Source organism: Vicia villosa, unplaced genomic scaffold, assembly GCF_029867415.1.
Source record: "Vicia villosa cultivar HV-30 ecotype Madison, WI unplaced genomic scaffold, Vvil1.0 ctg.002723F_1_1, whole genome shotgun sequence".
Taxonomy (NCBI): Eukaryota; Viridiplantae; Streptophyta; class Magnoliopsida; order Fabales; family Fabaceae; genus Vicia; species Vicia villosa.
In genome coordinates, this window is record NW_026706012.1 from 179933 (window position 1) to 195614 (window position 15682).

Here is a 15682-nt window from a genome sequence, read left to right on the forward strand (position 1 = left end):
AACACTGTGAGCAATGTCGGCCCTTAAACCCATCATGAACTGATCAATCTTCCATAGTTCATCTGGTGCATAAACAGCTTGTCGGGAGTAATCAGCCAAGTCTTCGAACTTCTCTGCATATTATGAAACAGACATGTTGCCTTGCTTGAAGTTCTGGAATTCTTGCTCCTTCTGAGTCCTCACACTATTAGGGAAATACTTCTCCAAGAATGCCACTTTGAAGTGTTGCCAATCCTTAGGAATCTCTTATGTGGTGAAATAAATGGATGCAGTGTTCCACCACCTAAGAGCCGGTCCCTTTATCTTCTGAGTAGCAAAGATCAACTTTTCTTCTTTAGTACACTGAATAGCTTGGAACACCCTTTCCATACTAGCTAACCAGTCATGGGCCAAAAGAGAGTCAAGTCCGCCAACAAACTCTGGAGGATCCATCCTGAAGAAGGCACGAAAGTCTGGTCCAGCTGCAGCTTGAGGAACGGGAACTTGAGTAGGAGGTTGTTGTCCCTGCATGCTTTGCATCATTTGAGCCATCATCTGATTTTGCTGCATCATCTGCTGCATCATCTGTTGCCAAGGCACACCTGCACTTCCGGTTGCTTGCTCGGGCTCCACGTTCCTAGTTCTGGGCCTTCCGGGACCTCTGCGTTGCTCAACCATCTCCCCGTCTGTCCTACGCATGGAATCAAGTTGATCAGGCTCAATGCCATAAATAAGACATAAGGAATCATACTGATTATACACATATGAGGCAGAATTGTACTGCATTATGATGCGTCTTAGCAAAGTCGAGGATCGACCTGCTCTGATACCAACTGTAACACCCCACACATATATGTCTAGAATAATATGCATAAAGTATTAATTATGGTTCATAGACGACAAATACATAATATTCGCAGCGGAATTAGAAGTACACAAATACATAAGCCGAATGTATCATGGCCAAAATACAAGTACATCATAGGAGTATATGTCCAAAACATAAGAACTAGTGAGCACGATAAAGAACTAAGAGAAACATCCAAGCACCGCCAAAAGATCTAATCCATCTTTCCCTTACCACGATCTTGTCTCGAACCACCTGAAAAAAAAATATAATTGGAATGGGATGAGATTACTAAATCTCAGTGAGTCCGCCTATCCTATTAGTCCACTCGGGTCTAAAGGGAACATACAAAATTGAACGAATCCACCATTGATTCGGGGTTATTCTTACTTCCGGTACAAATACGGAGAAAATAATCAATTCATCCTCCATTGGATGAATAATGCAAATATACAATTATATAAGCAACCAAGTATGCAAAACCCGCATCCATATACAGGGAATCCAGAAACGCGTTAATGCCTCGACTAGTTTATAAAAACACACCCTCGATGAATCACACCCATGCCTATTGTCAAGAGACTTGTACAAGCACACCGCAAGATGATTAGACGGGTCCGCACAAGCCTAAATGGCTGCGAGATGACCTTGGCCTAATTGGCGTCATTGTCCCATTAACCATCTTCATGCACATGTGTTAACGCCGAGTACAATACGCCATCTTGACACATGGGTCCATCGGGCGAAAGCCTAGTGATGTAGCCTACATGGCACCACTAGAGATGGTTTACCTATCATGCGTAGGCCTACTTGGCCGCACAACGCCACCATACCGAGCACGCAAGTGTGTTAACGCCAAGTGGGAAAATGCCTCAAGACCCTCACAAGCACACTGCAACGGTAGCTCAGGTGTGAGCCTAAGATCACATGATCGGGGTTGTCCCATTGATCACACAGCCCGGGACATAACGCAACCTAGCCCCCGGACCGTTTCGATTCAAGCATACACACATATCAATCGCCAATCACACAGGCACACAATCCCAATTGTTTAACCGAAACAACGGGCATCAACAATATATTCATGTCTCATCACAATATAGCATTCACATGTAAACATAATGTAGCAATTAAGTGCAATGAGATTAATTCATTCTAATCATGCATAATTCACATATTAAAATTACCACATCCATGATCATATATGACATTAGCATGTTTAAATACCAATTAAACAAGTCTCACATGACTAAGGTGACATTCGGTTCCCTTTACGGAACGAAACTGTTCTCAGGGGAAATAGCAACATTCAATTTCACTCGACGCGACACACTAAGTGGGGTTCAAATATAATTAAATCTAGAATTCTGGTTTGGGGACCAATTTTATTAGAAAGTACACGTCGCTAGCTTTCCAACGATATAAAGTTTGCGCGAAACGGACTTACGACGCAAAAGTTACGAATTTCCGAAGTTTGCTGATTTTTTTCCCTCTGCGCCCAGGGTAACCGATTACCCAAACTCAGTAACCGATTACTGGCACTAAAAACAGTCCAAAATTGCATTTTTAACAGAGTAATCGGTTACCCAAAGACCCGTAACCGAATACCCTGTAGCAGAATCAATTTTCTACATTTTAGAAGCTCTAAACCAGTCCCAAACATCCCATGGTTGATCCCCTATACTTATAAAACAGTCCCAACGAAATTGCATCATACAAATACATTTAAGAACATCAGCATGCAAGGATTATAGCAGAACAACATAGTTAGCATCATTGATTCATGATTTGCTCACAATCCCTAAACCCCAATTGAATCCCCACATGCAAAACCCCATGGTTGCTAACTAGGGACTCACCTTAGAGATGAAGAAGATGATGATGAAGCTGTAACAAGATGGAGGTTATGGTAGAATCAAGGCTAGGACAGAATCTGCTGCATGCAGGTAGTGAGCTTTGGACCAAGTTGGAACTTTTCTCCTCCTCCTCTCTTTCCACACTTCTTTTCTTCTTCTTCCTCACAAAAATTCTGTTTTGACCAATGAGAGAATGAGGGAACCAAACAAGTCCCAATTCTATTTAAGAGTGAAATTACCAATATACCCCTCTTATTGCCACTAATAGGTTTAGTTAGAACAATAGACCAATTAGTAGAAATATATATCATATTTATCCATCTTCTTTTATACCAATCACATTAGTAGTAATAATGATTGAACAAATATGATATCGGGTATTACATTCTCCCCCCCCTTAAATAGAATTCGTCCTCGAATTCAAAAACTTACCAAAACAAGTGAGGATAGGATTCCCGCATCTCTGACTCAAGCTCCCACGTAGCTTCCTCAGGACGCGTCTCATCCCATATCACTTTCACGATAGGTATCTCCTTACTCCGTAGGGACTTGTTAGCACGCTCTAAGATACGGTAAGGTCGAGGATCATAGGAAAGATCTGGTTCTACTTCAACAAAATCCGGAAGAATAGGGTGAAAAGTATCGGGCACGAACTTTCGGAGCTGAGATACATGAAACACATCATGCAGCCCGGATAGTGAAGGTGGTAATGCTAACTGATAAGCCACTACACCCACCCGGCTCATAATCTGATATGGTCCCACGTATCTCGGACTGAGCTTACGCGTTTTAAACGGTCCTCCCAACCTCAATCTCGGAGTGACCTTCAAATACACGTGATCACCAACTTCAAATTCTAGAGGTCTTCTCCGCTTGTCTGCATAATTCTTTTGTCGGTCTTGGGCTTTCTTAAGATTATCTTGGATCATTTTGACTTTCTCGGTAGTCTCCTGTATAATCTCTGGTCCAATAATACTCTTCTCCCCTACTTCGGCCCAACATAGTGGTGATCGACATTTTCTCCCGTATAGAGCCTCATAGGGAGCCATACCCAAACTAGCATGGTAACTGTTATTATATGCGAACTCTACCAACAGCAAATGATCCTTCCAACTCCCAACTTCTTCTAAAATGCAGGCTCTCAACATGTCTTCTATCGTCTGGATTGTCCTCTCCGTCTGCCCATCGGATTGGGGATGGTTGGACGTACTCATATCTAGTCTAGTCCCTAATTCCTTATGAAACATCTTCCAAAATCTCGAAGTGAACTTTAGATCACGATCGGACACTATACTAGATGGCACCCCATGCAACCGTGCAATCTCCGCTATGAAAAGCCTTGCGAGATGAATCACCTTGTGAGCTGTCTTTACAGGTAAAAAGTGAGCAGACTTAGTCAACCTGTCCACTATTACCCATATAGAATCATACCCGCCTCGAGTACGAGGTAATCCCACAATGAAATCCATGGAGATAGAGTCCCATTTCCACGTTGGTATCTCCAGTGGTTGTAACATTCCTCCTGGCCTCTGATGTTCAATCTTAACTTGTTGGCAAACGGACCATTGTGCTACATACTCTGCAATCTCCTTCTTCATTCCCGGCCACCAAAAGTCTTTCTTCAAGTCTTGATACATTTTGGTCGATCCAGGATGAATAGAAAATCTACTCTTGTGCGCTTCATCAAGAATCAAACGCTTCAACTCAAAATCATTCGGTATGCACATTCTCTGTCTAAACAAGATTACTCCATCAGGTGCTCTTACGAAATCAGACATGCCTTCGCTCGCTTGCAATTTCTCACCATACCCCTGTGATATCCGAATTCTTTCTTGTAGCTCATTCTGGATGCTCAAGTTACTAATCAACACACCATTGGGCGTCCATTCAAACTGGAGGTTAAGATTTCGAAACTTCTCCAATAATTCATACTCTAACATCATCAACTCCGCGACTCAAAATTCCCTCCTACTTAAGGCATCTGCCACTTTGTTAGCCTTTCCTGGATGATACTTCAATTCAAAGTCATAATCTTTAAGATACTCCATCCATCTCCTTTGTCGCATATTCAACTCCTTCTGGTCGAAGAGATATCTCAAGCTTTTATGATCACTGAACATGTCAAAGTGAACGCCATATAGGTAATGTCTCCACACTTTGAGTGCAAAAACTATTGCAGCAAGCTCAAGGTCGTGGGTCGGGTAATTCTCTTCATGAGATCTCAACTGCCGAGACGCATAAGCTACCACCTGGCCATCCTGCATCAATACTCCGCCTAAACCTTTCTTAGAAGCGTCGCAGAACACTTCATAGGATCAGTTTGGGTCCGGAGTCACTAATACAGGTGCAGTAGTCAACTTCTTCTTAAGTTTCTGAAAACTCTGCTCACACTCGGAATTCCATTCAAAAGCAACCTCCTTTCGTGTAAGCTTTGTTAATGGTAAGGCTAACTTAGCAAACCCCATAATAAATCTCCGGTAATAACCTGCCAAACCTAGGAAGCTTCTGACTTCAGTCACACTCCTCGGTCGATCCCAATTCACCACCGCTTCTACTTTAGAAGGATCTACTGCCACGCCTCCACCAGAGATGACGTGATCAAGAAAACTTACTTCGGATAGCCAAAATTCACACTTACTGAACTTGGCATACAATTGTTTCTCTCGAAGCGTAGACAACACAATTCGCAAGTGCTCTTCGTGATCTTCGGGAGTACGGGAATACACCAGAATGTCATCAATGAAGATTACCACAAACTGGTCCAGATATGGTTGAAAGATTCGATTCATGTAATCCATGAAAACTGCCGGAGCATTAGTCATACCAAATGGCATAACTAAAAACTCGTAGTGACCATATCGAGTCCTGAATGCAGTCTTAGGTACATCTGAGCTCTTCACTCGGATTTGATGGTATCCTGACCTAAGATCAATCTTCGAGAACACACTAGCTCCTTTCAACTGATCTAGGAGGTCATCAATCCATGGTAATGGATATTTGTTCTTTATGGTAACTTTGTTCAGTTGACGATAATCGATGCACAAGCGCATACTTCCATCTTTCTTCTTTACCAAAAGAACAGGAGCTCCCCATGGAGAAACACTGGGTTGGATAAAATGCTTAGCAAGAAGCTCTTTTTATTGGCTCTTCAGTTCTCTGAGTTTAATAGGAGACATCCTATATGGAGTGATAGAAACTGGGGCAGTTCCAGGAACAAGATCAATTGAGAATTCCGCTTCCCTTTCCGGAGGAAGAGAAGTGATATCCTCAGGAAATACATCAGGAAATTTGCAAACCACAGGAATCTCACGTAACTCTACCCTTACAGTAGGTTTCTTAGAAAGAACTAGAAGAAAGGATCTCTCTTGAGAAAAGAGATAATTAACCGCGCTGATCGTACCTTTTATCAACTTGGTAATTGCATCATCGGAAGAAGTCTCTTCTGCAGGAATGAATATGGCCTTCTCCTTGCAACCAATATACACTGAATTAAGAGACAACCAATCCATTCCTAGAATAACATCAAGCCTCTTGAGGGGTAAGCAAATTAGATCAATCGGGAAGTCACGACCATTAAAAGACACCGAACAACCCTTACAAATCAGTCTAGCTTCCACGGTATCATCCGTTGCTGAAGAAATAATCATAGGATTGGGTAATGGAGTAACTTCCAAACCAAGTCGGTAAACACACTCGGTAGAGATAAAAGAATGAGTAGCTCCACAATCGACTAAAACACATAAAGGTTGGTTGTTAACATAACACGTACCCGCAATGAGATTGTTGTTTCCCTTGGCCTTTCTTGCATCAAGGGTGTACACACGACCTGTAGTCTTCTCAGGAGCTCTCTTCTTGGGGAAGAATCTAGATATGTGGCCTGGCTCGCCACACTCGTAACAAGTCACTGAAGAGTTGGTGCACTCCCCGGTGTGCTTCCTATTACACTTGCGACAATAAGACGGTTGAGCTGATTGGTCACCATAAACCTACTTCTTCTTTGATGGAGGATTACGGGGCCTCAAGTGTTGAGTAGATCTTCCTTGCTCCCTAAAATTAGTCCTGTTCTGGTTCCTCTCTTCTTGAACCCTCTTCAAGCTGTTTTTAGCAACATAGCATTGCCTCAAACATTCAGCATAAGTAGTGAACTCTCTTTGGGAAACACTGTGAGCAATGTCGGCCCTTAAACCCATCATGAACTGATCAATCTTCCATAGTTCATCTGGTGCATAAACAGCTTGTCGGGAGTAATCAGCCAAGTCTTCGAACTTCTCTGCATATTATGAAACAGACATGTTGCCTTGCTTGAAGTTCTGGAATTCTTGCTCCTTCTGAGTCCTCACACTATTAGGGAAATACTTCTCCAAGAATGCCACTTTGAAGTGTTGCCAATCCTTAGGAATCTCTTGTGTGGTGAAATAAATGGATGCAGTGTTCCACCACCTAAGAGCCGGTCCCTTTATCTTCTGAGTAGCAAAGATCACCTTTTCTTCTTTAGTACACTGAATAGCTTGGAACACCCTTTCCATACTAGCTAACCAGTCATGGGCCAAAAGAGAGTCAAGTCCGCCAACAAACTCTGGAGGATCCATCCTGAAGAAGGCACGAAAGTCTGGTCCAGCTGCAGCTTGAGGAACGGGAACTTGAGTAGGAGGTTGTTGTCCCTGCATGCTTTGCATCATTTGAGCCATCATCTGATTTTGCTGCATCATCTGCTGCATCATCTGTTGCCAAGGCACACCTGCACTTCCGGTTGCTTGCTCGGGCTCCACGTTCCTAGTTCTGGGCCTTCCGGGACCTCTGCGTTGCTCAACCATCTCCCCGTCTGTCCTACGCATGGAATCAAGTTGATCAGGCTCAATGCCATAAATAAGACATAAGGAATCATACTGATTATACACATATGAGGCAGAATTGTACTGCATTATGATGCGTCTTAGCAAAGTCGAGGATCGACCTGCTCTGATACCAACTGTAACACCCCACACATATATGTCTAGAATAATATGCATAAAGTATTAATTATGGTTCATAGACGACAAATACATAATATTCGCAGCGGAATTAGAAGTACACAAATACATAAGCCGAATGTATCATGGCCAAAATACAAGTACATCATAGGAGTATATGTCCAAAACATAAGAACTAGTAAGCACGATAAAGAACTAAGAGAAACATCCAAGCACCGCCAAAAGATCTAATCCATCTTTCCCTTACCACGATCTTGTCTCGAACCACCTGAAAAAAAAATTTAATTGGAATGGGATGAGATTACTAAATCTCAGTGAGTCCGCCTATCCTATTAGTCCACTCGGGTCTAAAGGGAACATACAAAATTGAACGAATCCACCATTGATTCGGGGTTATTCTTACTTCCGGTACAAATACGGAGAAAATAATCAATTCATCCTCCATTGGATGAATAATGCAAATATACAATTATATAAGCAACCAAGTATGCAAAACCCGCATCCATATACAGGGAATCCAGAAACGCGTTAATGCCTCGACTAGTTTATAAAAACACACCCTCGATGAATCACACCCATGCCTATTGTCAAGAGACTTGTACAAGCACACCGCAAGATGATTAGACGGGTCCGCACAAGCCTAAATGGCTGCGAGATGACCTTGGCCTAATTGGCGTCATTGTCCCATTAACCATCTTCATGCACATGTGTTAACGCCGAGTACAATACGCCATCTTGACACATGGGTCCATCGGGCGAAAGCCTAGTGATGTAGCCTACATGGCACCACTAGAGATGGTTTACCTATCATGCGTAGGCCTACTTGGCCGCACAACGCCACCATACCGAGCACGCAAGTGTGTTAACGCCAAGTGGGAAAATGCCTCAAGACCCTCACAAGCACACTGCAACGGTAGCTCAGGTGTGAGCCTAAGATCACATGATCGGGGTTGTCCCATTGATCACACAGCCCGGGACATAACGCAACCTAGCCCCCGGACCGTTTCGATTCAAGCATACACACATATCAATCGCCAATCACACAGGCACACAATCCCAATTGTTTAACCGAAACAACGGGCATCAACAATATATTCATGTCTCATCACAATATAGCATTCACATGTAAACATAATGTAGCAATTAAGTGCAATGAGATTAATTCATTCTAATCATGCATAATTCACATATTAAAATTACCACATCCATGATCATATATGACATTAGCATGTTTAAATACCAATTAAACAAGTCTCACATGACTAAGGTGACATTCGGTTCCCTTTACGGAACGAAACTGTTCTCAGGGGAAATAGCAACATTCAATTTCACTCGACGCGACACACTAAGTGGGGTTCAAATATAATTAAATCTAGAATTCTGGTTTGGGGACCAATTTTATTAGAAAGTACACGTCGCTAGCTTTCCAACGATATAAAGTTTGCGCGAAACGGACTTACGACGCAAAAGTTACGAATTTCCGAAGTTTGCTGATTTTTTTCCCTCTGCGCCCAGGGTAACCGATTACCCAAACTCAGTAACCGATTACTGGCACTAAAAACAGTCCAAAATTGCATTTTTAACAGAGTAATCGGTTACCCAAAGACCCGTAACCGAATACCCTGTAGCAGAATCAATTTTCTACATTTTAGAAGCTCTAAACCAGTCCCAAACATCCCATGGTTGATCCCCTATACTTATAAAACAGTCCCAACGAAATTGCATCATACAAATACATTTAAGAACATCAGCATGCAAGGATTATAGCAGAACAACATAGTTAGCATCATTGATTCATGATTTGCTCACAATCCCTAAACCCCAATTGAATCCCCACATGCAAAACCCCATGGTTGCTAACTAGGGACTCACCTTAGAGATGAAGAAGATGATGATGAAGCTGTAACAAGATGGAGGTTATGGTAGAATCAAGGCTAGGACAGAATCTGCTGCATGCAAGTAGTGAGCTTTGGACCAAGTTGGAACTTTTCTCCTCCTCCTCTCTTTCCACACTTCTTTTCTTCTTCTTCCTCACAAAAATTCTGTTTTGACCAATGAGAGAATGAGGGAACCAAACAAGTCCCAATTCTATTTAAGAGTGAAATTACCAATATACCCCTCTTATTGCCACTAATAGGTTTAGTTAGAACAATAGACCAATTAGTAGGAATATATATCATATTTATCCATCTCCTTTTATACCAATCACATTAGTAGTAATAATGATTGAACAAATATGATATCTGGTATTACAATTCCTTGGCGTCGTTTTGCATCGTGGGCCAATAGTATCCGGCTCTGAGGGCTTTCCAAGCGAGGGATTTCCCTCCTAAGTTCTGGGAATTGATTCCTTCGTGTATCTCTCGGAGTATGTGAGGAGCCGTGCCCTCGTCTATGCACTTAAGGAGGGGTATGGAAAATCCTCGCCGGTAGAGGCGGTTTTCTACCAACACATATGAGCAGGCTCTCCTTCGGATTACGGAGGCCTCTTTTGGGTCGGCGGGTAGGAGGTCGCTAGTTAGGTAGTTATATACGGGGGTCATCCAGCATGACGCATCTCTGATCGCGTTTACGATGGTTAACACGGATGGAGATTCAGTATTGGGTTTTGGCAATATTTCCTGGATCACCGATTTGTTGCCCCCTTTCTTCCTCATACTAGCTAGTTTAGACAAGACGTCTGCCTGGGAGTTGTGTTCCCTCGGGATGTGTTTCACTTTTGCGCTCTTAAATCGAGTAAGTCTTTCTCGTACGAGGGCCAGATATTCGGCGAGGGCTTCGCTTTTGACTTGGTATTCGCCCGAGATATGGGATGCGACCAGTTGGTAGTCGGTGAATACCTCGATGTCCTCGGCTTCTAAATCGTTTGCGAGGCGCAATCCAGCGATCAGGGCTTCGTATTCGGCTTGGTTGTTGGATGTTGGAGATGAAAGCGAGAGGGAGACCTTTATGAGGGTTCCTTCCCTGTTCTCTAGAATGATCCCCGCTCCGCTTCCCGTTGAGCTTGACGCCCCGTCCACATATATGGTCCATCTCCGGGCGTCGCTGTTTGTTGTTTCGGGGAAGGCCATTTCGGCCACGAAGTCTGCTAAGACCTGTGCCTTAAGGGCCTTTCTCCCTTCGTATTTAATGTCGAACTCTGCAAGTTCTAATGACCAATGGAGCATCCTTCCGGCCATACCGGGGCGCGCCAGCAGTTGTTTCACAGGTTGCTCGGTTAGGAGGATTATGGTATGGGCTAGGAAATAGTGCTTGAGTCTCCGTGATGCGGTTTTTAATGCGAGTACGAACTTTTCAATCTGTTGGTATCTTACCTCGGGGCCTTTGAGTGCTTTGCTTGTGAAGTAAATGGGTTTCTGGCCTTCCGGGGTTTCTCGTATTAGGGCCGCGCTGACAGCCTCGGTGGCTACGACGAGGTAAAGGTATAGGGTTTTTCCGGCCTCAGGCCGAGATAAAACCGATGGGCTAGAGAGGGCTCGCTTGAGATGGGAGAGGGCGCGTTCGCATTCTTCCGTCCATTCGAAGGCGGTTTCCTTGCGCAAGAGTTTAAACAAAGGAAGGGCATGCTGGGCGGATTTGGCCACGAACCTGGATAGTGACGTGAGCATGCCGTTTAAGGTTTGGATTGACTCTTTCGAGTTCGGGGTGGGCAATTCCGAAAAGGCCCTGCATTTATTCGGGTTGGCCTCGATTCCTCTTTTTGTTAGGTAGAAACCGAGGAATTTTCCATCCCGGACGTCGAATGTACATTTCTAGGGGTTGAACCTCATCTTGCACTTTCAGGCTTGCTCGAAAACCCTTTTGAGCTGAGCGGCATGATCGGTTTCTTTTTGGGATTTTACGATCATACCGTCTATATAGACTTCGAGCATGTCGCCTATTTCTGCTCGGAACACTTTGTTCATCATGCGCTGGTATGTCGCTCCGGCATTTTTCAGATCGAAGGGCATTACGTTGTAATAGTAGTTGCCCGATTCGGTCATGAAGGCCGTATATTTCTTGTCAGTTTTAGCCATGGGTATTTGATTATACCCAGAGTAGGCGTCCCTAAATGAAAGTAATTTAAAACCAGCGGAATTATCGACTAGTTTGTCTATATTAGGAAGATGATAAGCATCTTTTGGGCAAGCTCTATTAAGACCGGTGTAGTCAGTGCACATGCGCCATTTTCCATTTGATTTTTTAACAAGTACAACATTGGAGAGCCAAGTAGTATAATTGGCCTCAGATATAAATTTGGCCTCTAGGAGGTCTTTTACAGCGAGTTCGGCCGCGACCGTTTTCTCTGGTGATTGTTTTCTTCTTCTCTGAGCGACGGCCTTGCAGGCGTGGTCGATGGTCAGGTGATGGCAAGCCACTTCTGGATCGAGCCTAGGAATCTCTGTGGCGCTCCAAGCGAATAGGTCGGCGTTTTCACGGAGGCAAGCTCTGAGTTGCATTTTTGCCAGGTCCGGCAGGTCTGCTCCGATATTGACTCCTCTGGTCGGATCTTCTCTGAGGGCCACGAGTTCGAAGTCTCTGTCTGGAATTGGTCAGGGGATCCCTTCTGATGTGCCTGAGTTGATGATATGCTCGGGTTCTCCCAGAAAAGGACTGTCGAGGTCGACAGTGTCGATGCGGGGCGTAGATTTGTTGGTCTCTGAGACTGCGCTGGTTGCTGTTTTATCTTGGGCCGATGTCTTTATCGTGCTCAAGCCCTTGGCGAAAGCTTCAAAGCACCTCCTGGCTGCTTCGATGTCCCCATTGAGTGTTGCTACTTGTCCTTTGGTCGTATAGTATTTAAGCTTGATATGCACGGTCGAGGGAACTGCGATTAACTCGGCTAGTGTTGGGCATCCGAGGATGCACTGGTATATCGAGGGGCAGTCGATGACCAGGAAATGGACTTTGACGGCCCTCGCGGTTTCCGCCAATCCGATCGTAACAATGAGCTCGACGAATCCCCATGGCTTTGTCACCGTGCCGTTGAAACCTTGTAGGTCTGATCCTACGTAAGGGGTGAGGTGACTGTCGTTCAGTTGCAGCATTCTGAAAAGTTGGGAGTACATGATGTCAACTAAACTTCCCTGATCGACCAATAGTCGTCGAACGTCAAAATTGGCCATGCGCGCCCGGATGAGAAGGGGAATGGTGGCATTGGGTGCCCCATCAAGCAATTCCTCTTTGTAAAAGGAGATGGAGGATGGGCTGCCTTTGGCATGGTCGAGCGTGGTGGCCTTGCTTGCGCTGGCTGAGATCAGTTCGTCAAATTTGCGTTTTACGGATCCCACAGTGAGCTTGCTGAATCCTCCACCCGATATGACCGTGGCGGAGGGGAACATCTCCCATGCACTGTGAGGGGAGGTGGTGGTCGCCGATTTGGCCCAGCCAGGGAGGTAAAAGTCTTCCGACCTGGTGATGCTCACGGCTACTTGCATGGCGGGCGTATCTTCCGCCGTCTTTTCCTCGGTGACTGGTTTAGCTTCTCTGGCGGCCTCCTGCTTCTTCGCATATTGCATCCAATGTCCCTCCCTGATTAATATCTCTATGGCATCTTTTAGGTGGATGCAATCCTCGGTGTTGTGCCCGTGGCCTTTGTGGAATTGGCAGAATTTCAATTTATCCACGTTCGGTCGTGCAGGCATGGTTTTAGGAAAGCGGACCTTGCCCGTCTGGAATTCAGCATTAGCGCACTCATTTAAGATGCGTTCCCTTGAAGCGTTAAGCGGGGTGTATTCTCGGAACATCCCAGATAGGGCCTTGTAATCTTTGGGATCCCGGCCCTTGTCGTATTTTTTTTTGTCCGTTCCCCGACGGGACTCGTCTTGGCGACCATTCTTGCAGTTTTCCTCTTGCCTAGAATTGCATACCGCATGAGCGGCCTCCTTTTCCTCGTATTGTATGTAGCCTGAGATTTGAGGAAGGATTCGTCCAGAGTGGCTGGTGTTTCTATCCCGACGGCTTTAGCGAAGTCCGAGCGGGGTCGGAGGCCACGTTCGAGCAAGAATTTTTTCATATGGGCAGTGGTGGACACTTGTACGGCTTCCTTGTTAAATCTTTCTATGTAAGCCCATAGAGACTCGTCCTTTCCTTGGATAATAGATTCCAAGGAGGCTTCTGACTTGGGGTGTCTTCGGGAGGCCGTGAAGTGTCTGGAGAAAAGTTTTCTGAGCACCTTCCATGATGTGATGGTCTCGTCGGGCAAACTTTTATACCAGGTCATGGCTCCTTTGCGTAGGGTGGTAGGGAATAAACGACATTTGATGGAGCCGGGCACTCCTCTATAGTCGAGAAGGGCGTCAATGTTCTCGATATGTTCGTCCGAATCGGTTGTCCCGTCGTATGTGCCCAGCGGAGGGGGTTTTTCGAGACCGGTTGGCAGGGGAGCCTCTAAGATTGCCGGGGATAGAGGACCATGGAGCTCCTCTTCGTCGTCGCTGGCGGACGGAGAAAAAGATCGGCTCTGGCTACGCCTGCGTCGCCTCCGGTTGTCGTCGTGCCTTGTCGGGGGTGATCTAGACTTCCTTTTTGGCCGAGGGGACGGCGAACTGTGTCGGGAACGCTGGTCGCTCGACCCTTTCTTGGAAGATGGGCCTGCATTCTCCCTGTGGGAGGGGGAACGAGGGCGTTCCTTGGTGACTACGTCGCTTCGAGAACGTGCTTTGCGATCGGGGGGATTTTTTGAGCGGCGCTTCTGTTCGAGGGCCCCGATCCGGTCACTTTGCTGCTGTATGAGCGCATTGGTCTGAGCAAGAGCAGCGAGAACAGCGTTTATGGTCTGGTCTTGAGGAGTCTGTCCTTTGGAGAGGAAAGGGTTGCCCAGAATTTCTTCGTGGTTGTCCTTCCCGTTTGTATCTTCGAAACGATGAAATGGATCACCTTGGATATCTTTTGGAGAAGGGGACACCGTGACACCATCTCGAGGGACAATGTTTCTGGAAGGGGGAACGACAGAGATGTCGTTTTTCTTGAGTATTGCAGCGTCTAATGAAGAGGGATCTTCGTTATTGCCGGCCATGAGTAATGATTTGATTAAAGCTTTGGTTCATGGGTTCTTGCGGGAGGCAAGAATGAATCAAGAAGGTGCAAGAAGAGGAACGGGGGAGCTAAGATTCCCACAGACGGCGCCACTGATCTTACCGAGTAGATCAGATGGCCAGCCACAATCAAGGCTTGAAATCCGGAGCGGTTTGAGAGGGGAAAAAAGGGTTGTACCTGCAAGGCACTCCGATGCCAAAGTAAGTATGTATTCCACAAGGTACAACAGAGTGGCACAATTTTGGGGCTAAGAAAAAATTACCTTGCCCTCTGTGTGGAGAGGGCTATTTATAAGGTGTTTGTGCGCAGATTGAGCTCCTCCTTCTGGGGCGGATATTTAGGGGACGCGTGAACTGATTGTTTACCGGGCACAGGGGTCCCTCGTGGTCGGTTGCCTCGTGAAAATGCCCGGAGCGATCGGGCGGAATCTGACACGCGTGATCCAAATTGTTTTTGGCCGAAGGCTGAATTTGCCCAATTATATTGATTGGGTCGGTCCAGAACACTTTTTAATTTTAAAAATTGTGAATTATCACCTAATTAAACAGACCCCTTAGGTCCACAAATTCTTGCTATTTTATAAATAAATTATAAATATATAAGAAAAGAAAAAAATGCATAATTAAAATGTATAGGAGAACAAAGTGTATAAAAATATGGTGTTTTACCTTTTTTTCTTAAACTAGGAATAATATTTACTTTTTAGTACGTACTACTCCGGCCTTATTTATAAGTAAAGATTCCTTTTTTAGGTTTATTGAATAATAAATGTACCTGGTCTACTATTCAGACCAGATACATTCGTTACTCAATAAACATAAAAATAAAATATTTACTTATAAATAAGGTCGAAGAGACTACTTTTATGACAATTTACAAGTACATATGGATGTAGTATTATTTTAAGAATCTCTGCCACTGACATCAATATTCAATGCATATGGATGTATTTTTTCTAAAGAATTAGTTACCCACTGACATCACAATTGATTTATTTATTAGTATTTTAATAC

At 44.7% G+C, this 15682-nt stretch overlaps 4 protein-coding genes across 4 annotated transcripts; all 4 read right to left on the reverse strand.

Annotated features, from left to right (window-relative positions):
* Window positions 1-4997: 4997 nt before the first annotated feature.
* On the reverse strand, window positions 4998-5480 carry LOC131639639 (uncharacterized mitochondrial protein AtMg00860-like). Its single transcript, XM_058910125.1, has one exon. The coding sequence runs from the start codon at window positions 5478-5480 to the stop codon at window positions 4998-5000; it is 483 nt and encodes a 160-aa protein (XP_058766108.1).
* Window positions 5481-5819: 339 nt separating this feature from the next.
* Window positions 5820-6872, reverse strand: LOC131639640 (uncharacterized). The gene is made up of 3 exons (XM_058910126.1): window positions 6673-6872; window positions 6166-6618; window positions 5820-6003 (listed from the first exon to the last, which is right to left on the reverse strand). Exons 1-3 carry the CDS (start codon window positions 6870-6872, stop codon window positions 5820-5822), a joined length of 837 nt encoding a protein of 278 aa, XP_058766109.1.
* Window positions 6873-9901: 3029 nt separating this feature from the next.
* Window positions 9902-11260, reverse strand: LOC131639642 (uncharacterized). The gene has a single exon (XM_058910127.1). It carries the CDS (start codon window positions 11258-11260, stop codon window positions 9902-9904), a length of 1359 nt encoding a protein of 452 aa, XP_058766110.1.
* Window positions 11261-12184: 924 nt separating this feature from the next.
* On the reverse strand, window positions 12185-13276 carry LOC131639643 (uncharacterized). The gene has a single exon (XM_058910128.1). The coding sequence runs from the start codon at window positions 13274-13276 to the stop codon at window positions 12185-12187; it is 1092 nt and encodes a 363-aa protein (XP_058766111.1).
* Between the last annotated feature and the right edge of the window lie 2406 nt (window positions 13277-15682).